This window comes from Jatropha curcas, chromosome 9 (genome assembly GCF_041381405.1).
Source record: "Jatropha curcas cultivar XTBG-Jc1 chromosome 9, XTBG_Jcur_1.0, whole genome shotgun sequence".
Taxonomy (NCBI): Eukaryota; Viridiplantae; Streptophyta; class Magnoliopsida; order Malpighiales; family Euphorbiaceae; genus Jatropha; species Jatropha curcas.
The window spans coordinates 3,041,252-3,066,620 of NC_143159.1; the positions used below are offsets into that span (position 1 = coordinate 3,041,252).

The 25,369-nt window shown below is 36.7% G+C and overlaps 5 protein-coding genes across 9 annotated transcripts; all 5 read right to left on the reverse strand.

Annotated features, from left to right (window-relative positions):
* Nucleotides 1-900: 900 nt before the first annotated feature.
* LOC149493449 (putative E3 ubiquitin-protein ligase RHG1A) lies at nucleotides 901-7,209 on the reverse strand. 4 transcript variants are annotated; one of them, XM_089725604.1, is made up of 7 exons: nucleotides 6,904-6,996; nucleotides 6,449-6,488; nucleotides 3,682-5,481; nucleotides 2,107-2,160; nucleotides 1,667-1,765; nucleotides 1,429-1,572; nucleotides 901-1,356 (listed from the first exon to the last, which is right to left on the reverse strand). In XM_089725604.1, the coding sequence occupies exons 3-7, from the start codon at nucleotides 5,392-5,394 to the stop codon at nucleotides 1,225-1,227; spliced, it is 2,142 nt and encodes a 713-aa protein (XP_089581730.1). In that variant the 5' UTR covers nucleotides 5,395-5,481; nucleotides 6,449-6,488; nucleotides 6,904-6,996; the 3' UTR covers nucleotides 901-1,224. The 4 variants fall into 4 exon arrangements, with proteins under 4 accessions (XP_089581730.1, XP_089581732.1, XP_089581733.1 ...); XM_089725606.1 differs by lacking the exons at nucleotides 6,449-6,488; nucleotides 6,904-6,996 and adding an exon at nucleotides 7,000-7,209; XM_089725607.1 differs by lacking the exon at nucleotides 6,904-6,996 and having other exon boundaries at nucleotides 2,107-2,157; nucleotides 6,449-6,846.
* A 2,838-nt stretch (nucleotides 7,210-10,047) lies between these two features.
* LOC105630928 (NAC domain-containing protein 19) lies at nucleotides 10,048-13,376 on the reverse strand. Its single transcript, XM_012212923.4, has 4 exons — nucleotides 12,783-13,376; nucleotides 11,908-12,222; nucleotides 10,763-11,242; nucleotides 10,048-10,666 (listed from the first exon to the last, which is right to left on the reverse strand). Exons 1-3 carry the CDS (start codon nucleotides 13,239-13,241, stop codon nucleotides 11,129-11,131), a joined length of 888 nt encoding a protein of 295 aa, XP_012068313.1. The 5' UTR covers nucleotides 13,242-13,376; the 3' UTR covers nucleotides 10,048-10,666; nucleotides 10,763-11,128.
* Nucleotides 13,377-13,839: 463 nt separating this feature from the next.
* LOC105630929 (putative acetyltransferase At3g50280) lies at nucleotides 13,840-15,905 on the reverse strand. The gene has a single exon (XM_012212924.4). The coding sequence runs from the start codon at nucleotides 15,618-15,620 to the stop codon at nucleotides 14,268-14,270; it is 1,353 nt and encodes a 450-aa protein (XP_012068314.1). The 5' UTR covers nucleotides 15,621-15,905; the 3' UTR covers nucleotides 13,840-14,267.
* Nucleotides 15,906-16,442: 537 nt separating this feature from the next.
* Nucleotides 16,443-22,302, reverse strand: LOC105630930 (polyadenylate-binding protein 2). The gene is made up of 9 exons (XM_089726509.1): nucleotides 21,641-22,302; nucleotides 20,228-20,346; nucleotides 19,387-20,043; nucleotides 19,180-19,257; nucleotides 19,021-19,110; nucleotides 18,333-18,470; nucleotides 17,402-17,578; nucleotides 17,115-17,318; nucleotides 16,443-16,987 (listed from the first exon to the last, which is right to left on the reverse strand). Exons 1-9 carry the CDS (start codon nucleotides 21,891-21,893, stop codon nucleotides 16,742-16,744), a joined length of 1,962 nt encoding a protein of 653 aa, XP_089582635.1. The 5' UTR covers nucleotides 21,894-22,302; the 3' UTR covers nucleotides 16,443-16,741.
* Nucleotides 22,303-24,081: 1,779 nt separating this feature from the next.
* On the reverse strand, nucleotides 24,082-25,369 carry WOX4 (WUSCHEL related homeobox 4). 2 transcript variants are annotated; one of them, XM_012212920.4, is made up of 3 exons: nucleotides 25,074-25,369; nucleotides 24,693-24,980; nucleotides 24,082-24,598 (listed from the first exon to the last, which is right to left on the reverse strand). In XM_012212920.4, the coding sequence occupies exons 1-3, from the start codon at nucleotides 25,293-25,295 to the stop codon at nucleotides 24,443-24,445; spliced, it is 666 nt and encodes a 221-aa protein (XP_012068310.1). In that variant the 5' UTR covers nucleotides 25,296-25,369; the 3' UTR covers nucleotides 24,082-24,442. The 2 variants fall into 2 exon arrangements, with proteins under 2 accessions (XP_012068310.1, XP_012068312.1); XM_012212922.4 differs by having other exon boundaries at nucleotides 24,693-24,977; nucleotides 25,074-25,319.

Below are 25,369 nucleotides of genomic sequence, written 5' to 3' on the forward strand. Positions count from 1 at the left end.
GATATTATGGTGGTTCAAACTTTAAATTTAGGAATGGAGGGACGGGGATGCAAAAATATTGAGGGACGTGATTGAAAATTTGAACTTGTTAGGGAAAGCATATAAATAGAATATGGTCCTTAATAAATTAGTGAAGTTAAAAGTCAAAGAGACATCTCACAACTTTCACAGTCTTATCCCAAACAAAAACGTCACCTTAGCCTGAGCTGAGAGGAGACGAGAGGAGCATTGACCCAAAAAAGATACAATTCCCGATGTCACTTTTTGGTGGCGTGTTAGCTAACATTTATCCTCCCCTCCTCCGCTTAACCAACACCTAACCCCATCGGCTATCCCCCACTACAGACTGGCAAAGAATAGAGGCTCCAAAACCTGGTCTGTTCACTCCTCAAATATAGAATTAGGAACTAGCAGAAACTAAATTATCAGATCGAACAATCTTTTTTTGGCTGGTAGATGCACATGCTTTTGCTTTTTCCAAGAAATGTATCCTTTGCATGGGCTTGGCCGAAAACATAAGAGCGTTATTGTTGTTAAATAGAATATCAAACTCAGCTCATTATACTTCTTAAGCAGTTCCTCTAAACCCAATTTCCAATTCATATCTTCCAGAGAAACTTGCTCAAGAAATGTTACCAATTAATTTCCACAAAATGAGATAAAACATAATATCCTTCAATGCTAATTTAACACCTGGATAGAATTCAGAGTTTTTTTTTTTTTTTTTTGAACAATTATGCTCGGTTACATTAGGAAATAATAATAATAATAATAAAAAGGAGTTACTAGCTTGACCTGCCATTAGGCTCCCCCAAAATGTCGCAACTCCAAATTTAAACAGGCATTGTTACCTAAATGAACAAAAAAAAAAAAAAAAAAAGAGAGACGGGAAAAAGGACAGAAGAAAAAAGGGGCACAATGAATATCCAATAAACTAATTGTTCAATAACAAATTAAAATTTTGAAAACCAGTTTTGCACTCTTTAGACAGTTGCAGCATCGACTTGGATTTTGTCTCTTTCTTTGAAAAAAAACAAAGAAAATTCCTTCCTCTGATGAGTCATGCTATAGACTAGTCTCAAAGGATGAACTGAGAGGTGATGCAAAGGCAGTACCTCGCCAAGACAATGGATTCAATAACTGAAACATGCGACAGATTTTCGTGCCAACCTTCGTTCTTCACATTCTGAGCATAATCTAACTGCCTAACATCGAAATAACTTATCATGTAGCGAGCCCTGTTGTTTTACAAATGGGGCACCAATTCTTATGCATCAACCATTGTTTAACACAGTCACTGTGAAAATCATGCCCACAGTCCAGTGTTCCTACATCATCTCCATTATTATATTCCTCCTGCAAGTAAATAATTGTGTGAGCAGTAATGCAGAGACATAGAAGGAATAATGCACTAGACAATATAATTACCTGACAAATGCAACATGGTTCTGCCTCCACCTCAGTTTCTGCTGCTGCAACAGAATATTTCCGCTGCCTTAGCCGATTTAAGATGGTTTCTTCACTCAATCCAGTACTAACATTTCCAATGCGCTCTTCCAAAGCCAACAACTCCTATGGTTTCCCCAAAACAAAATCATTGTACTATGAGAATGATAAACAAAAACGAGCAGAAAAAATCAGATGCTGAGCAAACCGCATTTCTTACCTCATACGACATGTTATCAACATCAAGCCGCATGTCCCTATGCCTATCATGAATATCAGCCACTCCAAAAAATACCGATTGGTCAAGAATCATGACATCCTGATGCACAATTAGAAGTCACACTTCAGACACTTCAACCAAAAACTATTAATTGAACTATTAAAGGCCTCATGCATTATTTCCACCACTGACCAAACCAGGCATCATTTACCACCACCACCATAAACTTACAATAAAATAGTAATGTAAACCCATTGAATTACTCATTCAAGCTTTGAAAAATCAGTTTACAGGATCTTTTGATTCAATTCCACAGTAAGGAGCCACCATCAATTATAATAGAGTGAGAAATGAATTTTATTCACCAATCTCACCATTTAACACATGTACTTTTTTTTTTTTTTTTTTTTTAAAAAAAAGGCAGAATAAAATAAACTAACCTCAAATCGCAAGTTCTCACCCCTACGCATCAGATCCAAGACATTGCGAATCTGCTATATAAACATAAAAAGTATTGTAAGTTCCAGAAGAATGCTTTTATGGATGTGAATGTTGCTACTTTCAAAATTATAACAGGCATAATATAAATTAATAGATAGATAATTAGAGAGAGAGACCATCATTAAAATATGTATAACCTAAAGCAAAATCTCTTATAGATATGCTTGCTACTCTTATTGTTAATGTTCCCTAATCACATATTCTCCTTAGTCCTCTTTCCATTCGCAGTCATTTTGTTGACCATATGACTTACAAGTTTAATAAGGCTATTGGTAATTTTACAGTAACAAATACTGCTGGTAATATTTTGTGCTAAGTAATTGTGAGCCTAATAAGGAGTAATGTTTTTTATTTTATTTTATTTTATGGAAGAATATACATGCATCTTCAAAAACAAGAGCCCATCCATTTGCTTGTTGTGGAACAAGGCAGTGTTCCCATTATGGGTTATGCTTATGGAGCTTTTAGGGAAGTCTTTTTGAATGTCATCCAAATAAATTGAAGGGCATTACTATTAGCTTGGTTCTATTTTTCTTCTTATCTCTACTTGCTATATAAATTAGTAAATGGTGTTTTTACCCCTTTGCTACATGAGTCCACAATATATTACTACTGATTTGAAAATCAAATAAGTTGACTTTTATTAAGCCAAGTATGTCCACCTAGTCACTTCACATACAGTTTAAAAGCCAACAGAGACTTCTACAATTTGGACAGACTCCCAATTATAAATTACAGAATTAATTGCCACAATTGAAAGGCTGTGCAGAGATCGGAGTGTACTGAATAATTATACAATTAATAGACATTTTGCATGCAGGCACTATTTTAGAAAACAAAAGATTTCAAGCATCAGAAATTATGCATAACACATGCAATTTAACAGTCGTGCGAAATCAAGAGCCTATCTTACTATAGAAGAAAATCAGGATCAAAACTATTGAAGCAGTACCCTAAACTGAAATCAACCATTACATCTCATTATAGTGACTTCTTCAGAATATCTAGGGCTTCTAAAAGCTCCAACTCTACTTTTCCCCACAACATCTTAGCCGTGCTGTTTCCTTTCTGTTCTCTTGCAACTTCAATATAGTTGTATTTCTAATTTCTTTTCACTAATTACAGCTAAATCTATAGAAGCAATACTGATATAAAAATATATATATTTGCCAATTACAATTAAATTAGTATCAGTCTCAAAAAAAAAAAAAAAAAAAAAAAAAAAAAAAAAAATCCTCACAACATAAAATACTAATGGGTTAAATCCCAAAAAAGTACTGAACTTTATGTCCTTTTGCTGTTATGGTTACAGGAATAGGCAACTGTACCCCAATCATTAACTGTGAGTTGCAACAAAATTAAAGGTCTTGCTACAATTGGCTATTTAGTGATGCAAGCCATAATTGCAAATTGGCATAATGTAAGGACTGATTAATTTGCATATAGCAAAAGAAACTACTCCACATTTCAATATCAGAAATTCATAGCTCAACAAAGAGAGTTCAAGAACAAACCTCAGATACAAGAAGCCTGCTTCTTCCTCCTTCACTGGCAGCAGCCAAAGTTCGCAAAGGATAGGGAATTCCAAGCACGCCATCACCCTGTCTGTCCGTCCATAATGCTGATCTTGGATATGATCGATGATGAACTTGGTTACCAACAACAGAAGGAATTATTGTTTCCTCCGAGGAACCAGGAGGACCAGCATGCAATGGAGAATTAGCACTGCTCTGGCCCCCAGAATCTGCACCAGCAGAAGAAAACAATGATCGACGAACATATTCAGCTAATCTTCGAGAATTTCTTGAAGAAGGAGTTGGATGAGAAAGCCATGGCGAAGCTGATAAAGGATGGACACCCAAACTTGAGCCAGCACGAGATGTAGATGCAACATTTCCAGGAACGCTTGCATTTGCACTAGTTACACTTCTGTTTGTTGGATTTCTAACCGATGTTCTCAACTCGGTTGCAGGTACAAACATTGGATGTTCCCATAAATTTCTCATTCCGCCTCTTGAGCTGGCTTCCTCTCTATCAGCTAAAGAAATAGGATTTGATGAATTGCTAGTTCTGGAGCTAGAGCTTTCATTCCACCTAAAAGACTGCAGATTCTGCGGTAAAGCTGGAACAGGGATAACAACAGGCTGGCTCTGCGAAGTTGCACTTTCTACTGTTGGTGGTGCCCTAAAGTCCAATGAATGATCAATTGGAATTAGTCTTGATGAGCGGTGAGAAGATAGTGCATTCGAACGTCTACCAGCATTCCCTGCAGAAAATAAAGCAGGGGGAATTGATTCTTGATTTGAAGGATTTATCCTCAACCGAAAATTTCTTTGGGAGGTTTCTGGGCGTCCTGCTAATGCCGAGTCAGGAATACTATCAGAAGCTAGTCCTCTCAGACCTAGTCCAAGTCTGGGGTTCACTTGTTCTGATGGAGCAGATATACTTAAACTGCTGCCTGCATCATAGCGAGTGGGAACACCAGGCCACCCGCTACTCTCTGAGCACTGAAAGAAACTAGAACTTCCACTCACAGAGGACTGTCCAATATGTCCCTCAACAGCCTTTCTCTTGCAAGATTGACGACGACCATCCAATGAACAACCTGGTCTGCCATCATTTTCTTCCACCATGTATCCGCTACTTCCAGAAGAATGCAGAAAAGCATCAGAGCTACTAGCAGGAGGAATGCGCTCATTTTCTGGTCCAGCAGATTTAAACATGTTAGAGCTTTCCATTACTTGGCCATTATCACTACCATGACCCATATAACCTGCATTCAGGTTGAGATTCTGTGGAATCACATTGGAATGGGAACTCTGCACAAATTGAGGGTTCACATTAACACTGTCTAGCGAAAGAATATTGGTTGGTTCATATCGCCTTTCTTCTAACCTTGAACCAGCTCCAGCACAAGTACTTGCCGAAGATGACCAAGCATGTTCTGATTTCTGTTCTTCATGATTTGCCTCATTTTGTGTACCACTAGAGCTGGGTTCACCCAAACTCCATCCACCCAAATTTTGTCTTTCATGTTCAACGGAATTGACAAATGCATTGGTCATGTGGCTCGGTGATAGCAAAAAGTCTGCCGATCGGTTTTCTGCAGGATTTTGCATGTTATTCCAGCAAATTTGCTGATCTAGGATCGCATTACCTGATGTTGATCCATGGTCAAAGTCCAATATTTCTGGCAAGGAGCCAAGAATACCCCTCTGCCCTTGCATTAGGGCTGCTGTCGATGCAAATTATAAACTGTATGCAAGAGCTGAAGAATATTCCAACGCAAAGAGCAATATAAATTTCTTCAAAATCTGGCACAGAAAATCAAATTGTGGCAAGGAAATAATTAATATAAGTATTATGAAAATGCTCCATATAACATAAAAGAACCTAAAATATATCCCCACACACCACATTATAATTTCTGTCAGAAACTCCAAACCCTTTATATCTCCTAGGTTGACAACCGCCACAAAGAAAGAATGGACGCAGGAGGGTGTGCTACGCAAGTTGGCTTTAGTTTTAAACAAAGAAAAGCCTACACTTGTATCTCAAGCAATACACTGAACTTCAATAACAAAGGCCAAGAGGTTGCCCTTGCTGATGAATAAAAATCTCTATATGCTCGAAACCTATTGCTACATTACCATTCCAGCAACTTACTGGCAGAAGCTAGGTTCAGAAACGCACGCATACTAACAACTCCAAAGAAACAACCTCAAACACCAACAAACAACAAAAAAAAAAAAAAAAAAAATCCTTTGAAAGAATTGGGGACGGTTAAAACTTCACAGGGCATCAAAGAGAAGAAACATTCAACTCAAAACCATAATCAAGTTTTATAACGACGAAAATAGAGACATCCAATAGGAATACGATTCCAACCCAAGGAAAGAAAGACCACTAAAGAAATCCATCTACAAACAAACACGGTCAAACTAGGAAACTACATCTAATTCGAGATCGATTTGTATCGTGACAGAAAAAAAAAAACTTTTACAAATTAAACAGCTAATAAAACGAAAAAACCAGTAATATTAATATAGTTAGATACCATAAAAAAATTCTTTTTTTAAATGAAAAATCAACAAATTAAAAAAAAAATCTACCTTTTGGAAAAATTACTTCATATATTAAACCAAAAACAACCAAAGAAATTCACAACCCCCATGACATGAACCATTAACAAAAACAAAAAACGAAAGAGAACGGTCACAGCACGGCCCATCATCCGCCGATCGAACAAAAGAAATTAAAAATCAAATCTAAGGAGCTTACCTAAGAAATAAAAACAGAAAAGCCTGATCGATCTAAGAATCTGCAGCCAAAAAAATAAAAAAATTAGCAAAAAAAACGGTAGAAAATCTCAACTTTCCTGCCGATGAAATTTTCTGCCTCTTTCTCGAGAAAAGAAAGAGAAAAAGGAGAAGAAGAAAACAAAACCCCAGTTAGAGAGGAATGGAAAGGAGAGAAAATGAGGAGAAGAAAGAGAGGGGGGGCTTGCAGGAGGAAGAGGAAGAAATGAGATGGGGAATACAATGTACACAGATGAAAAGAGAGATTAAAAGAGGACAGTAATCGTTAATTTACGAAATAACCCAAAGAGAGAGAAAGAAAGGAGAGTTAAATGGTCATAAGACAGAGCAGTTTCCAAACAAAGAATTTGAATTAAAAATTGAAAAAATATCAAAAATAAAAATGACAGAGAAGTAGCAAAGCAAGCAACAACTTACAGCCCCCAACGCATCCACCCATCCATCTATCCATCCATCATCAACAAATAGAGCAACAACTAAGCTAAAAAGGTGTACCTCTATTGGGCCGCTTACCTTACAAAAAATGAAAATGCCTCTCTCTCTCTCTCTCTAATTACAAATCCCTGTCTCTTTCTCTGTTTATCTCTCTAATGCCAACAAAATAGAGAATACAAATTAATTAATTAAAGAAAAGACCCTTCTCCCAATGCGCGCCGTAGGCAGCCCCACCCGCTCTTTGTTCCCATCTTCTTCACGCCAAGCACCTCTTTTTACCGTCACATGCCTCACCCCTTTCCTTTGCTGTTGCTGCCCTCTTTCTCCCTGTCGTTTTTTTGATGTGTGAATAGGGGCAGCGTTTGGGTTGTGACTTAAAAAGAAATTTAAAATTAATAATATTTTGCACACGTGCCATAGATATAATATTTTGGGACCCACTGTAGATGACTTAGATTTTCCTCTCCACCTAAAAATCTGATTGCTTCCTATTGCCCTTTTGACTATCTATTAATGGTCATTATTGGCTTTTTTTTTTTTTTCTATGGTTAAAAATGGTAAAACCCAAATCAAATCATTTAACTCCGGGCTGTAAATGAATTAATCAAAACCTTAAGAAGCAAACCTATGATCCTCCAGGCATATAATTTGGTGGATTCGCTCATAGATTCTGTTGGAATCATTTTCTATAAGGGACTAAATAGTAAATACAAATAGTGAAAAATAAATCCGTAATTTTATGGAAAAATAAAAATACGATAGTGATTCTGTTCGAAAAAACCTCAACAACTAAATAGCTAATTGCACTTTGCTTAAAAGAGGTGTGAATACAAAGACCTAAGTAAATAAGTTATCTAGCAAGCAGAAGCAGGTTCAGCCTCAACTTCCTAGGGTATCTGTATGGTGGCGTGGGCCGCTTATTCTCAAGCGTTTGGTCCCTATTTTGAGTTCTTTTCCTTTTTCTTCATCTTTCAAAAGCATTTGGTAGTCTTCGAATTAGATAAAAATTAGAGTGGACTCCAATCCCTCCCTCCCTCCCTCCACATGGAATACTTTAACATAACCCATTGCGTAATGACACATTTGATAGTGTTTAGAATACTAATCAAACAAGATAAGATTGATTATTCTTCCACTCAAGTGAATATTTAGAAACAACCCACGCTTTTGGCAAGGAAGAAAGTTTTTTTGCCAACCTAACCATCTTAGCAAAGCGCCAAACCCCAATATTGTCTGTGTGGTGGGTTCAATCATATGTAAAATTCCCAAGCTTTGACACGGTCCACCATTGGACTCCTAATTTATATTTTGCCTATTTCATTTGACTTTACACCAAAGAATATGCTTGCCAACACCGTAGGCCAATTTGGATTAGAAAATTTATTTCCTAATTGGAAGGCCTAATTGTTGGCAATTAAGCAATTACTCTCATCCCTCCCTCTCTGTACAGTGTTTTTCATAATAGCCTTTTGAAAAGGTTGGTGTGTCTGTGTGGGTTATTGAATCGATTTTTACTTGAGGGAAAGGCAAAAATCTGCAACAACATAAAGGTTGAAATGACCCACTTTCATCCACAAGAGATGCAGAGGGAGAGATTGAATCCTCCAGTAATGATGGAGCACATGGCAACTCCTCCAAAATTTTAATCTAAAGCCAAAAGAGGAGTGAAGAGAGAGACTTTGTTCTATTATTATTATTATTTTTTTTTAAATGGTTAGGGAGAGTGGTGTTTCTACCAAAATATGGATGATGAGACATTGGTAGTAGGAGAATAATAACCATCTTAAGGCAGCCAAGTCATTGGCTACAGACATAAGGTATGTAAAGATGGGAAGCAATTATCATACATACTTCCTAATAGCTGTGCCTGTACTGTCCTACAGCAAAAGAATAAAAAAAAAAAATATTTCTGTAGTAAAGAAATGAAGCTCATTGCTTAAAACTTCATGAAATGGGAATAAAGTTAAAGAGGGTAGAAAGCAACGATGTAAAAGAACCACTTGCAAGATTTCACTTTGATCAGCTTTCTGTTATTGTAACTAAGTTTCAACTACTTCATCTACCATAGGTTAGCTTCAGTTTGTGTTATTTATTTAATAACCCAGCAGTCAAATGTTACTCTATAAAAGTAAACTTCAATATAAATATAAACATGAGACGGGAGGGCCAAAAATAAAAATAGATTCAACAATAATGTAAGGTGTAGTCCACGTATCATTTGTCAACTTGTGGAATCGTCAATCCTCAATCTACAATTAATACCCTCACCAAAAGAACCGCGTAGAGTGCATTTTAATTACGAAATTCAATATTTTCATAAAGGACCATCTTAAAATTATTGAAGTTTTATCATATTTAGCAGTTGAATTTTGAAACAGTATGAAATTTTAAATCAAAGAGGTTTTTGTTTACTAAAATTTAATGTTCATATGTAACTTAAGAATATTGAATTACCAGTTTAGGTGACAATAAAATTTTTTTCAAAAAAAGTAATATAAATTATGGATTTATATATGAATTTTTAATTTAAATACTTTTATTTTGTGTACAATGTACACACACTAATATAGTGAATTCTTTATAATAACCAATAAACACGGAACATAACTATTATTCAAAAACTAATTAATAAAAAATAGTATATTTTACTAATGGATCAACATATATAATCTAAAATGTAATTTTGATTATAGTAAATAATAATACTTTAAAAGTGAGAGAGATAAATTATAATATAATAGTACATAAAAAATATATTTAACTAAAAAAGACATATGGACAGGCTACGAGGTAACCTAATCTAAAATAGGCTTCTAAGTTCCACCCATTTCTATTTGCAGCACCTCTTAACATGATTGATACGCGCTCCATAAATTCACCGAGGATCAAGATTTAACCAAAGGACCATAAATACCATGTACTAGTACTCCAAACTCTCCTCCACTCTCAGCCTTTTTTTGCAACAAAATTGCAATCAAGGCACTAACAGAAATCTTAAAAATCCAGGAAAGGTCTAAATTACCGTCCCAAAAAGAAAGCAACATATGCAAAACCAATATAAAACTATTGTACAAATCTAGTCTCGTCAGAAAATCAGACACATTAGAACCTGCAGAGACTAACAAATTAAAAGGCTAAACATCCTAAATACTTGCCGATGAGCTATATATTATGAGTAAGATCTGCTGAAAATAACAGAATAAAGTAACATACTTAGGTCCATGGAATTACTCATTTACCATCATCACTTCTGGTTTTATAAGCATTTTGACAAGATTCTGCAACAAATAAGAAAGCAGTATAAACACAATTGCAGAAGAATTTGTTTACCCTGCTTACTCTGTGATAATGTTATCTAAGTCTGCTGTAAGACACTGAGAAATAGAATACAGTTGATGGCAGGCTAAACAATGATAGTCCTCCCAAGCTAAGCAAAGTTGCTGACAAGGTAAGGAGGAACAAATTAAGACATCTATCCCTGCAACTTCAGAAAGTGAGAACAGATGACTAAAGAACAAGATGCTCTGTTAAACGAAGGCACTAGAGAAACAATGGGAAAATATAATTTTCCCATTATATGAAAAGACAAGAACCCCCCACCATCAATGTTACAACAGTGAGATGCTGAGGCCAGATGAAACAGCTGTACTCAGAGATTTTCTTAAATCTGAATTTACCATCTGATATACCAATATTGTTCAAATACCGCTGGAGGAAAAATGCCCGTTATGGGCACAAGAGAAATCTGCACATAACATTATAAAATATAAGACAAAATGCTAGTCATGACATGAAGAGATTGAAGTTAAAAAATTAAATTAAAGCTTTGTCATTAGTGTACCTCAAGTGACGAAGCAATTCTGCTATGAAATCTCCCTAAACATCATAACTAACAGTATGAGTCCTTCATTAAACTGCTGAACGTTCCACACAACACTAATATCTTCTGTTCCTTTGCACAATGTTTTACATAAGGTTCCTCAAAATATAAATCTCTCGTTCAAAACTGGATTTCAGGCCCTTTTCTATTTTTAGCTGCACATTAAAATTCATTCTGCTCCTTCTAAAATCTAAGCTTCTAGCTGGGCATCAAAAGCTCCTATTACTTCTAAAGTCCACAAATCAATTGTTTCAGTAAATAGTGAACCGCATTAGGGTTAATGACATATATCTTTCATAAATTATCATTTCCACCTTGTTTGGATGATCAATCCACAAGATCATCCAGCTCTATGAAATCTCCCTTTAGAATGGATACTAATTGATCAGCAGTTTCAGCTTCTAGAAACATATCACCACCAGGAAGTCTAGGTGTCATAACCTGCCACAGGGTATCAGATCAAAAGAGACATAAGTTGTTTGAAAGAGGAAAAGAACGAGGATTTATTAAAAATTAAAATAAAATTACATGACATGGATACTAGATGACATCCAACATTTCCTTATATGGGATCACAGAAGAGACATTCACATGTGCACATCATCCACTTGAAGCAGTAATATATGCAGTAAGACAGGGCATTAAAGATGAAAATGGACGGAGTGATATAGAAAAAACCTAGTAAAGTCAGGTCTACATGAGGAGATACAAAGCAATAAGGTTAAAACTCAGGTTTTCCAATTGCAACATATACATCAGATAAAAAAAGAGCCCATATCGTGCAAAAAAAAGAAGGGATTTATGAGAAAATTGATCATCAATTTTCCAGATCAAAAATTCTTGCAAGTTACAACAAAGCAAAAGAACCATGCTTAGATAGAAAATCGAACAATATAAAGTTAGTTCTTTGCTTATCAGTGCCTCTCCATCATTGTATTAGTAATGCACAATGCAGATGAAAAAAGACCGGATATGATTAGGAAGCACACAGATGAGGTAAAATGAGTTTTGATGGAAATGATTGGCATAAATAGAATAAAAGAAACATGAAAAACCACTAATAAAGTATACATTAAGTGACAGGATATACTTTTGAAGTATCTTACTAGCTTATTAGATTCAATATTGGAATTGTTGCCTGAAGGAAATTGAGAACTGGCAACAGAAACACGTCCAGCGTTGGCTTCATCATCAAACTCAGCATTCGGTCTAAAAGAACATCTAGACATATTATTCCTATCAACGATGGTGTGATTAAGCACTTTAGCTTCAACAATGTCAGGTGTCAGAAATCCATCATGCTGAATGCCAACATGACGTACAGCAGAAACACATTCTTCCGCACAGGAACTTAACATATTCTCTGAAGTGCTATTTCCACCACGAGACTTGACAAATACTCGGCAAAGGACATAAGATGCCTGCACATGACAAAAACTAAGGTTTCACAACAGAAATACATAGCAACCAAAGTGATGGTTCATTAGACATGTAAATGGACTTCATTGATTGGAAGAAAGGAAAGTTTGGATAACTAAACACCAATTGCATCCAGTCAATTATGCATAAGAGAATGATCTTGAGTCGGTAGGCAGAAACTAATAAGAGCAATGTAATGTGATTAAACAATTATATGCAAAAACAAAGATAAAATGAATAGCACTTGCGAGCTATTAAGAAACAAGGAGGATTCCCATTCACCCCCCCCCCCTCCCCCACCCCCCAAAAAAAAAAAAAAAAAAAAAAATATATATATATATATATATATATATACTCTGCCGATAACGCATAAATTCCGGGCACAAAGATCACAAACTTCCTTATTACCAGGAAAAAAAAAAAAAACACAGCCCCTTCCTAAGACGAAGGAAGAACCAAAATACTTAAAGCTTATGATAGCAATAGCATTCACATTAGTTAATAAGTGTACATCATAACCATAACCAAATTCAATTCTAGAACAATAATAATCCTAAAATACCTTTCCCCGGTCTATTAAGGCGTACTCATACAGGATCCAATCCGTCCTAATTGCACTTTTCACTGAATTCCCCAAATAAAAAACGAATCTAGTCCTCCTCCCTATCACGGCCTTCCCACCAGGACCCGCCACATCCCTAACCCTACCGCTCTTCCTCCAATACCCACCCTTGGCCCTCCTGCTCCTCCCTCCTCTGCTCTCGTTCAAAACCCTAAGCTTCGCATAACAATACCAGTGTCTTTTTCTCCCCCCGCAACCATATGCATAGCACGAATTATCCGGTAAATCAAACGGCTCGTAGTCGTACAAATCCAGCTCTTTTATCAAATCGTATCCGTTCGTATTACTATTGACGTCGTCGGCGTCTCTATTTGTGTTATTCTTGTTGGTGAGGTAGAAACAGAGAAGTTGTTCGTCGGAGGGGTAAAATCGACACCCAGGAGGACGCGAAAACGACATCGTTTCAGGGTTTTAGCGCTCTCCCAGTGTCAAACCGACCTGAGAGTAAACACAAAACAGAGCAGCAAGAAGGAAAATGAGAAGACGGGTTTAGGGGTTTGTATATAGGCGAAAGATGCGTGCCCCTGACGTTTCCAAGTGACTGTATGTAACTAAAGAGTACGTCTTCCGCATCCACCAGTGCTCCTAGTGTAATTTTTGGGTAGGGTGGGCCACTAATATTGAGTTGGCTATTTTTCATTGGCTGGGTCGATTCTGAAAGGTCGACGGATAGTGGTGGTCCTTGATTGAGTCAATTTTGGAGCAGGAAATGCTATGGGAACCTCTGATGTACAAGTAATTCATGCCACTATGAAGTGTTTCTGTTAAATAACCTTTTGTGGTATGCAATTTTGTCACTATTGGGGATAATTTTATCAATTGGAAGTGGGGTTCCTGTATATTTGGCCAAAACTGATGTGTTGGCGGCGCAGTGGCACGTGTCAATTATGAAGTAGCGAGTGTCAAAATAAAATGTACCTGCGAGGAAAAGGTATGGAATCTTTGAACGACAATTGATGTTTCCAGTGTGTGAGGCAAGAGCAAGTAATGTCCGAAGTCTAAGAATTTTCGTATTTTATTATAGACTGGAAAGTATGGACCCAACGTATGGGCCGCGGCCCAAGGACACATGACCTTGGTTCATAAAAAGGAAACAAAATGACATGATCTAAGACGGCGAGAAGGAATCGGACTGGACTAGTAAAATTAACAGTAGTATTTATGGGCCCAAGCCCAATAGACAATTAACCTGGTCTTTGACACAAGTCGCTGACTTGCATGATCTGATGTGTAGATATGAGAACAGGACAAATGCATAATTTAATCTCTAAATTTTAAATATATATAAAAAAAAAATCAAATAGTGATTACAAATAATGCTGGATTTATTGTATGGGTGAACCCATATGCTGGACAGGAGTAGGTAAGTCTTCCCTATTTTGGAATCCAATTATTGAAATATTAGAATATTAGCCCCATGGACTTCTAGCGTTGCAGAGAGACAACAGCAAAGAATTCCTTGTCAGATTCAAGAGCAGCCATTGAATCTGGAGGAAGACAAACCTCCAAATCCACACTTCCACCACCTTCACGTCCTGGATAAGCTGACACTTTCCCACTAAATTTATGTGCATACCCACTGCGAAGTGTCAAAGCTTTCCCCAATCCAAATTGGCAGCCATACTTATTGAATCTAGGAGAGCTTCCCATCATCACACTGAAGGGATCAAAAGAACGACCAATGTGATAAATAAAAGGTGATTTCTTCCACGCTTCAATTCGCTCCTGAATCTTTTCACTTGTCTGATTAACCACAGACTGATGCAGCATCCATGCTGCCCATCCAAGATTCTGCTGTAGCAGTTCCCCCGCTGTGCTAGAAGCTGCGATTGCATCAATACAGTTCCCGAAGTAGTTAGGCGATAAAGGTGGATTGAATCTTGATCTGTTATTGCAGGCTAATCTGCAATTAGTGATTTGATCATGTGGTAAATGGCGGGATCGGGTTATGCACCTCCACATAAATGCAGACAACGACTGAAAGGAAGAAATCTTGTTAGTATTGTACTCTGCATTTGCTTTTTCTTTCAGTTTAGCAATAGATTCTGCTGAAAAATGAAAAATCCTTTCTTTAAGTACAGGTGACTCAAATGGGCATAAGAATTGCTCATGGTGAGTAAAAGGAAGATTGATTACAGGACCATAACCATCAGGAAACCAGGGTTTTAATACTGGTGGCCGTGAGATTGCTGCGCCATCATCTCCCTCCGCTTGGAAAATCTCAGACCATGTATTCAAGAAATGCCAATAAGAGGTCCCATCACCGATAGCATGGTTAAAAGAACACCCAATAAAGATTCCATCGACCAGTTCTGTAACTTGAATAGTTAGCAAAGACCGAACATGACCATCGTGGTTAAGAGCTCGATGATGGTCAAAGAAGGATTGAACTACTGATGGAACATAAGTAGGTGAAAGAATATCAGAAACTGTCATGTCAACAGTAGCATGGACAAATCTAGCTCCTGGGCTATTTCTGCAATCCACATAGATTACATATGAAGGAGGGTCTTGACTCTTAGAAGTTGCAAGGCGACCGGCTAGTGGATAGAAATGGACAAGAGTGAGAGCTAAGGAGTGCTTGAGCTTCTCCAGCAGATGTAAGATATTGAAGTCTTCTCGTGGTGGCTTGGGAAAGAGAAGACCTTTTTGGATGTAGTGAACAGAGACCATAGCGAGATCCCATGGGGACAAATAGTAAGGTTGCTCTGCTTCTTCAACTACGTGTTGGGGCTTGATGAAGCATTCTGAGATATATTGGATTGCTGTTGGATTCATTAGAGAAGGTGTGCTAATTGCTTGCAAATTCTCTCTACCTTGCCCGTATGGAGATATTTGACTGCTGAAAACCTAATATTTATGTGCAAAGTCTCGTATCAGAAAAAGATGGAATAAAACCCAGTCCATATGAGACAAATGTGCGCCAGTTTCACCAACCCTTGCTTGGCCACCAGGCAATAGACAAAAGTCCCAATCAACTGCTTTCTTCTTTTTATTTTTTCTAGGAAATATTAAAGCTAAAAAGCCAACCTGGACTGAAGCAAGTTGAAACAATTTGTAGCAAATATTTAGCTGAAAATCTTTTCGAAATTTCTGCGAACCCAGGCACCTGATGTATTTAAAAGGTAGCACCATCCAAGTAAATATAACTAATTTAGTCGCCGATTGAGCTAGACAAACAAATAACGCCACCAATGATGTCATAGACCCATATTTCTTTTTCATAGTCAAAAGATAAACATCTTTGCTGAAGATTATCCACCAAGCAATGTAAGCATTAAAAGAAAAGGAAAAAGAGGTGCTTTGCAAGAGCCAGGATGAATCGTATCCTCTACTTTCAAATAGAATTGCCCAAGTCTTCAAAATTCTGTAGTCAAAAAAGCCCTACGCGGAAGCATGAGCCTGCGTAGGGCTCGAGCTTCTGAATAATATCCAAGCAAAAGACGGTATACAAAGTAGATATTTAATTTAAATACTGATTATTTCGTTCCCTGCTATAGGGGCTAAAAGGGTGTTAAAAAAAGTCTAGCCAAAATTAAATAATAAAATTGAGCTGACCAACAATCACAAAGATGGTAGAAACAGAACAGTAGGCAAATCTCAGACAACGCAAATATGGAATTATTATCAAATCTGCAAATCAGCCAACATGCCAAAAGCTCGACGAAAAATATATCTTGTTCTACCAAATATGTTCAAAAACCTATCAAACACACTACAAGTTCCAACTTCCAAGTTCCAACAACCTACTTAAGCCTAGAATAACCAAATATTGGATGGTCTAAATCTGCTTAACAAGAAATAAAATGGTGTCTAGAGCTGCTTAACAATAAATATAACTAACTCTTGAAATTGCAAAACCACTTGATGGGCATGTCTTAGTTCACCAAAAACATTCTTTAGGAAACCAGGCCATCATTCAGGGATAGTGATGCAAGCTGATCGGCAGGGTTGGCTGCCTGCTGCTGAACAGCAACATTTCTAAGGACTTCCATGGCCTCTGCAACTTTTGCTTTTAAAGCCTCTGGTGATTCAAGCAGGTGTAGAACTTCAGTTTGATCCATCTCCAGAAGCATGCCTGTAACCTTGGCTGCTGAATCATGCTCCAGTTGATCCACCAATGGGTACAGACTTTCACCCAACAGCTGTCCCCCCCCCCCCCAACAAAAAATAAATAAATAAATAAATAAATAAAAACAATAAGTCTACAATTAAACCATTGAACCATCAGGCAAATGCATTGCAGGCAAGAAAACAGAAGTATGAGCATACCGTCCTTTGCTGCTCAGGGGTAGCATTTGCAAGGGCTGTAGCCAAAGCAGTGATTGGCATGGGCTGCCCTGTAGCAGCATCCCTTATCGGCATGCCACCCATGTCATAGGGAACAGAAAGCGGCATTCCAGCAACACCTGCCATTGGAACATCTGGCATGTTTCGACCAGTCGGGTAACGATAGACACGTCCCCTAGGAAGCATCTGCAACGAGCCATCTTCTGTCAACCAAAAATGTGATCTGAAATAAACATGCAATGAAAAGAAGAGGATGAATCTCTAACAACCTGCTGGTGCATTAGTGGAACCGGCTGCTGGCTCTGTTGCACAGGACCAGCTCCACGTCGCCCACCAGGGCGCTGGCTCTGCTGACCCTGCTGAACAAGTGGTACAAAGAAATTTGGCATAGGAGCGCCTCCAGGCCTCATTCCAGGAACCAGTTGCTGCTGATAGCCAAATCCAGCCTAAAGAAATTGAGAGATCCAACATCAGCATTGACAATGAATGGTTTACAATTGTGAATCATCGAGGATCTTGTGAACTACATAAAATGCAACCTAACTTCTATAAGTGTTAATTAGATTCACAAGATATGCCATTAGGTTGAATTGATAATGCCCTATGCTTGTCATATGTTATTAAGACCATAAAAACAGGTAGTATAAAATGAGAGAAAAGATCGAATTTTAGAAATACAAGGCATACAATGTCTCAGATAGATGCCCAAGCATGCTGCACTGCCTAGACTAAAGAATAAATGAAGCAACTTCTAAGTTCAGTTTATGTAGCATAAATATTAAAGAAACCATCTCAGACAGCTATTACCATTACACCATTACAGATGAGAGAAATTTTTCTTCCACCTATTGCTAGCAAACAAACATGCATCATTTTCAAATATGTAATTGATACCTAGTAGAGTCAATGTAAACAGAAAACCTGCCCAATTTTACAACAATTAGAAGCTTGATATGCTTTGCAGACCATGGACCATCATACGATGTAATTTTTAATTATCTAAATCAAAAGGAAAGAGGATACAGCATCAAACAAAGGCAAGCACACATTTCCAATTACTAGTAAAAAATTCAAAAAATAGAAATGAATAATCATATACTTCCAGAAATTGATTTTTAACAGAAGAACCAATTTTTTGTTACTCTTAATCAAGAAATAAGAATGAAAAAAACAGAAAAAAGAAAATTAAAGATAAGCTACCTGAGGAGGAATTATTGCTGGAGGAGCTTGCCCATATAAAAATTGCTGACCTAGACCTGGAGCACCTGGAGAATACATTGGCATACGAGGAGCAACAGAAGGTGACATGGCAACTGGCCTCATCTGTGAAAATTGTGCCTGCATGAAACACATATCACATGTGAATAAGTATTCAATTAACCCTGACTACAGCAAAATGAAAAAGACAAAATTACAGGTTATTGTGTCCTGCAGCAAATTCTGTGAGAACACAGGGGAAAAGGGAGATTGAGGCAGTTATATACACTCATCCCGCATCAGATAGAAGAAGGAATATTTAATTCAAGGTACATACCCATATCTGATAATATATCATTTGCTATTTTAATAAGCCACGGAGAGTGTTATGAACATAACCAATATAAACAATTTGTTCAAAGATCATTCCAAATAAATGAAAAAACTAAAATAAATTTTGAAAGATAAATAGATGAAACCAAATTGTCTTCACAAGAATCAAAAGCCAACAGACTGCAATTGAATAAAATAAAGTATAAACCACAAAAGCCTTATATGCAACCAAATTAATTCGAGTAAACTGAAGAACTGATTTTGAAAAATCCTAATCCTCCAAAAATTTGAATGTTTTTAAAAAAAAAAAAAAAAAAAAAAAAAGAACATCCGCGCATTAGCTCCTTAGCCACAATACCTGAAGCCTTGCCCTTCTTTCTTCCTTCCGTTGCGCAAGGGCAACATACAGTGGTTTACTAACAACCATTTTGCCATTCATCTCTGCCAGCTGTAGAGAAACAAACAACGACAAATCAATTTCAGATCACATATGACAACAAAAACGATCAGGACTTACAGCTCGAGATGCTTCCTCAGGATTTGAGAAAGCAACAAACCCAGATCCTCTGCTAATTCCGCTTGGATCTCGCATAACCTGTGCATTTAGTGAATGCAAAAAAAAAAAAAAAAAAAAAAAAAAAAAAGGTGGACTTAACTACCAAGTTAAAAGAGATAAGATCATTAAGGATTCCTTTTAATGGAACTAAGGAGCATACATATATACCTTGCATGAAGTAATTGTGCCAAAATCAGAAAAAAGTTCCTTAAGTTTTTCATCATTGATGCTATCATCCAAATTCTTGATATACAAATTCACCCCTTGGAATTTGTCTACAGCTTCCTTCATACTCTGTTCAAATCGACTTTTCAGTTCAAGCTCCCTCTCAGATTTTTTCTGTGCTTTCCCAACATACCACTCCTTGTCATCAAACTTCTTTCCATTAAGAGACTCAACAGCTCTAGCAGCATCATCAGCATTTTCAAAGTTCACAAATCCAAAACCCTTTGATTTTCCATCTGCATCCCTCATAACCACGGCACTAGTAATTGCTCCATATTCACCAAAAGTATTCTTCAAATCCTCATCCGTTGTAGATTCTGATAAATTTTTCACATAAACATTATTGAATTTTGTCTTATTGAATGCAGTTTCTCGTTCCTGCTTGCGAAGGAAGTGTCCCACATAAACTTGTTTGTCATTAAGCAACATGCCGTTTAATTTATCTATAGCATTTTGAGCAGCTTCCTCATTGTCAAATTGTACAAAACCATAGCCTCTGGACTGGCCAGAAGCATCAGTTGCCACCTTGCAAGAAAGAATGTTGCCAAATGTAGAAAATGTATCGTGTAAAGCTTTGTGATCAATAGTCTTATCCAAGTTCTGCAATCCACAAAACACAATGGGAGAACAAAAGGTCAATGTTAAGTGAACAATATCCACCAAAAAAGGAATTGAAATGTGAATATCTAACTTCAAGGCAAAGTAACTCAACAAACCCAGCAAGACACCTTACTAGCTACTATAGAGACAAAAGAAAGAAATAACACATCAGCAAATTGAATACCTTGATAAAAATATTTCCAGTCCCACTCTTGCGAATACTTGGGTCTCGATGAGAGTACATGATCCTAATGGGCTTGTTGTTAAGAGGAGTGAAGTTTAGTACATCCAATGCCCTAGCAGCTGTAGATGAGGAAACCATAAATTCAGCACGGAAGCCATAAAATTTAAACACGAGGGGAGCGGAGAATAATGAAAATAAATACATAGTATACCAATTCAGTATCAAACAAATGTAATTGGAATATTGCATTTATTTACCTAAACTTTGTTATCAGCATTATTAAAATCATTTATCAACTTCATTTATTAGAAAGTCAAATGTATTCAAGTTATTTACGCAATAAATTTTTTTCCAAAGTCTAAGTAACCACACATTGTCTCAAATTTCATTGGAAAAATCACCCCATTAGAAACAAAGCAGATTAGCAACTAAATTAGGTTCGACAGATAAAATAAGTAACTTAGAAGAAAATAGTAAAATACATAGCTTATCAAAAAACTAACAGATAAAATAACTAATTACAACAAACAATTATGAGGCTGAATACCCACCAGGGGACGAGATACGTTGTATACATAGCATTGAAAACTTAAGCTGACTAGAAAAATATTTCTTTATGCCCATTCCAACATCATTAAAGGCTAGCCAGAAATCTAGTGTTGCCTACAACCTTATATCAATTCTTCCCTCCTTTACGAGATCATAAAATATTTATCTCATTCCAAATCCTTTGTTCGTTTCACTTAAAGTCAACCATTGTTACTTCCTATCATATCTAGAAGCATATCTTGCACAAAGCCAAATTTCTCTGGAGACTCTAATAGGATCCCATCAACGTTTGCACAGCTAGTGACAGCTTTTTACAGCACTTCTGCATTTAATACTCCATTAATTCCATATTTAAACATATCCATATTAACATGCTCATGTCAAAACTCTTAATGCTCAACAGGCTTTCCATGGCACAATAAAATTTTTCCTTTGACATAGTAAGCAATTTAAGGTCCAAAACATGGACTCTAGGTTTCAAATTGAGACTGAGGTCCTTCGACAGAGAGAAAGCAATAATCGGTATAATAGCATGCATTACACAATTCAATCACAATAGCACATAATTACTGGGATGGATTAGAATCTACTGGTCAGAGGTAGCAAAACTAGCAGCACTTCTCTAGTCTCCATGTTCTCATTTCAGAAAAATCATCTACAAAATTCTCAACCGCACAAAAAAAAAAATTCCTTACCGGTTACGGTTATAAACACAAAAATTCCAAAAACATTGTTACTAAATAGCCAATGCACGATAAAGCTTTCAATTGCATCACAATTTCCACAAAATAGCACATAAAATAAGCATTTTTAAAGGAAAGAACAACATTTTAATTTGAAAATTGGATGAACGTGAATACTAACCATCCTGAGGATTGCTGTAGTTAACATAACCATATCCCAGCGATCGCCGGGTGCTCAAGTCCCTACAGACTCGAACAGAAACGACCTGGCCAACCTGATTAAACAGATCGTAAAGCTGTGAGTCGGTCACGTTCAGGTCAAGATCTCCAACATAGAGCGACGTCGGCATGAATGGAATCCCGGCTTGAGTCGCCGCAACTCCGTTCGGCCCCGGTACCGGCGCCGCCTGATGCTGTACCTGAATCTGTGCCATCTCGAAACCACAGACGTTCTAGATCCTTCTCTCTTCTTTCCCAAATAAAAAAATAAATAAAAATCTATTACCCCCTCTCTCCTCTTCTTATTTGAAGATAAACCTTAGATAGCTAGAAAACGCAGACAGATACGATAATAATGGCAATAACTCTGATCCTAAAGCTGAAAAGTGAACTATAATCTATGACCTAATAGTGTGAATTTGAGAGCCTTTTTTTTTCTTCTTTTTTTGATAATTTAGGGATAGGAAGGAAGAGGAGAGAGAAGGGTAAAATAGGGATAGAATCGTCCGAGAACCGTACAGAACCGGACGCGAGACGACGGATGAAGGTATAGAGAAGAAATTTTTTTTGGTTTTTTGATTTGGGGTGGGAGGGCAGATCGAACTGCACCGCACTGGCTTATATCTGTAGGTTATTTGTAAAATCGATAGAAACCCTAGCTTAGTCTTTGAGTTCTTTGCTTATGCACCGTCCGATCTTTTGATGGTCCCACACCTCGCAGTTTTAAATGGACGGCTAAAATTACATGCCTAAGATGATGATCAAGGGTAGTAGTGCGTTACGTAACTTTGTTGCAGAAGGGATTACACGTGGTGACATAACCGGCGACCACGATTTCTCCGTTATGTTATTTTTCTTTTTCGTATCTTCTTTATTTTGTTTTACTGTTTCTAATTTGATTATTATATGAATTTTTTTTATTAAAAAGAAAGTCGAATGCGTGACTCAAATTACATTTTCTTTATCTTTTGAAAATAAATCGAATTAATTTAATTCAAATGTACTAAAAATTAAAAATCAAGTTAAAATTAAAACTCCAATTTTGATTTAAGTTATCTGGAATTGAATCTTATTTTCCAATGATAAGGTGAAAAAATTGAAAGCTAGATAAAATAGGCAAAGAAAGAAAAAAGGCTCAAGGGACTACCGTTTAAGATTTCGCCTTAAGCCCACTGTGAAGTTCCATAAGCCCTTTCCATCAGTTCCAATAAGCAAAAATAAATCTCATAATCACTTTGGCCCAATAGCCCAACAATAACTCCATTATGGGCCTTGATGATTGAATTACTTTTTCTTTAATTATCAAGTGTTAGCCCATAGTTCCTTGCTGTCACATGTGAAATTTTGCCCATTTTTCATGGATGGTATTTATTTATTTCATGAATTATGGATTTTCATATGTCTAATGTGATGATCTACCTCATTTCACTCTCCTCAATTTTTTTAATTAAAACCACGGTATCCGGATCATATTACAGGAACTGCTTAATCAGACAAATCTTGTATTTTTTACGTTGTTATTAAATTTACTCTTTCTAAATTTATTAAAAATTATTAATATGCAAGTTAATGTATTTTTGGCTGACTTTCTCCTTCCACTCATCAGTTTTCAATTACCATGATAGAATTGTTTAAACTTGCATTGTTTTTTTTAAAACAAAAGAATAACTACTTGTATGTTTTTTTTTTTTTTTTTTTGCTATGCAATAAATTTTGGTTGGCTTTAGGAAGAAAAAACAAAGCTTAAATTTGTGTATGCTTATATAATTATTTTATTTATTATTTTTCTGTGCTTATTTTGAATTTAGCGGATGAATATATATAAAAATAATTTAAAAAAAAGACTTTAAAAGACAAAAATAATTTTTTTGTTTTTTTAGAAATAAAAACCCAGAGACATAAAATGCTAACAAATTCCCCAAGTAAAGAATCTAATTAGCATTTCCCTTTATTGGAATGTAACTGAATAGAAACACTAATTAATTAATAAATGATCGCCATGATCCAATTAATCCCTGGAATGTTAAAAACATTTAATACGACCATAGACAATTGTCGTCCATGTTCCAATTTAAGCAAATTAACGAGTTTAACTAAAAAAGAACTGTGTGTTTTTACTCTAATTAGTAAATTACAGCACTTTTAATTGCCGCAAGAAAGTAGAAAAGCAGCCTTCTTGTTGGTTTCAAATTTAGGGGATCCACATCTTTCCCTCCAAAGAGCATAGGCATCGCATGATGGGTAGCCCCACCACAACACTAGCTGGCTGTTTTCTTTTCTTGGAAAATGCATGTCAATCACACTCAGAAAAGAAAAAATAAAATTGATAGTTGGTGTTTTACTTTATGAAAGTCTTCCAAGTAGTGCAAATTTTTATCATGTAGATTTTTCTTGGTATTGATGGAAGAAGACAACGACCCTTTTCCCATTTCAAACTTAAAATATGAAAGACTAGGCTTAAGATTACAACAACAAGAAGGTGCGTGGACTTCAGTGTCCGGAGGCTACACTTTCTTTTTAATTTAACCTAAAAGCTTTGTCTTAACGAGTTTCTCTGATAGTCAAAGGGAGGAGGGGAAGATGGAACAAGAAAGAGTGACAAAGAGCTATTGGTTCCAGGTCAGAAATAGAGTACAAAGAGACCAACTTTTCTTTCTTCATCCTCGAAACGAAACAAGAAATAAAGAAAGAAAAGCACATCAAGCAGATCATCATCACAATTGATAAAATTTCAAATAAAAATTACAAAAAGTTAATTTGAAAATCATCTGCCTTCTGGATGCAATGGGAAAAGCTCCAGAGTTCTATCTGCTCCTTCCTCTCTACATGTTGACCTGCTTTCTTCTAATTCCAAGCTCTCAAATCCCCAGCTTCTGCACTTTCTCTTGTATGGACTGTCTTTCTCTCTCTCAACTTCTCCCTGCATCATAAATTTATATTTATGTCAGAAATTTAAACTATCTCTATTAGAATTCGTTTCAAATTATATAATATAAAAAAGAAGACATGCGTACCCTAGTTTCCAAAGATATAGAAGTGGTAATAGGGCTGGGGGTTCTCGGACTATGGCTTAAACCAAGGCTATTGCGCTTCTGCTTTTGCCTTTCGCGGGCTTTGTGATTTTGGAACCAGTAAAAAACATTCTTCCCTTCAATTTTTCCATATCTTCCTAACTGTGCAGTGATTTGTTCTATTTGTTGGGCATTAGGAGTTCTCATTCCTCCTCTATAAAGCATCTCTAGTATACCTATCTGTTCTTGGGTCGGGTTCCAACGTGTCCCTCCTGGATGCGTCTCCACCTGCTTTGAAACAAGTTTAGTTAGATCATCATCCGTACGTATGCATACGATATAAAAACAAGTACGTTATAGTTAGGAATGTAATATTTTAATCACCTGAGGCTGAGGTGAATCTTTCTTGTCGTCAGAGGAACCAAGCTTTCTTGGACCACTTTCTGGTCTAATGAAGCTCTTGAGGTCGAAAGAGGTGACAGTAGTAGTAGTAGTATCGTTGGAGAGTTTAGGAGCAAGAGGGCGAAGACGCTTGCAACCAAGCGTGAGAGAGGGTTCATGCTCCCAAAATCCACGTGCCAACTGATGCACCTTCATGCTTCCCATGGTGAGGGACTGAATTAAAGAGAATGGCTCATTATATAGAGAAAGTGGGATATGAGATGGTGCTTAGGAGAACC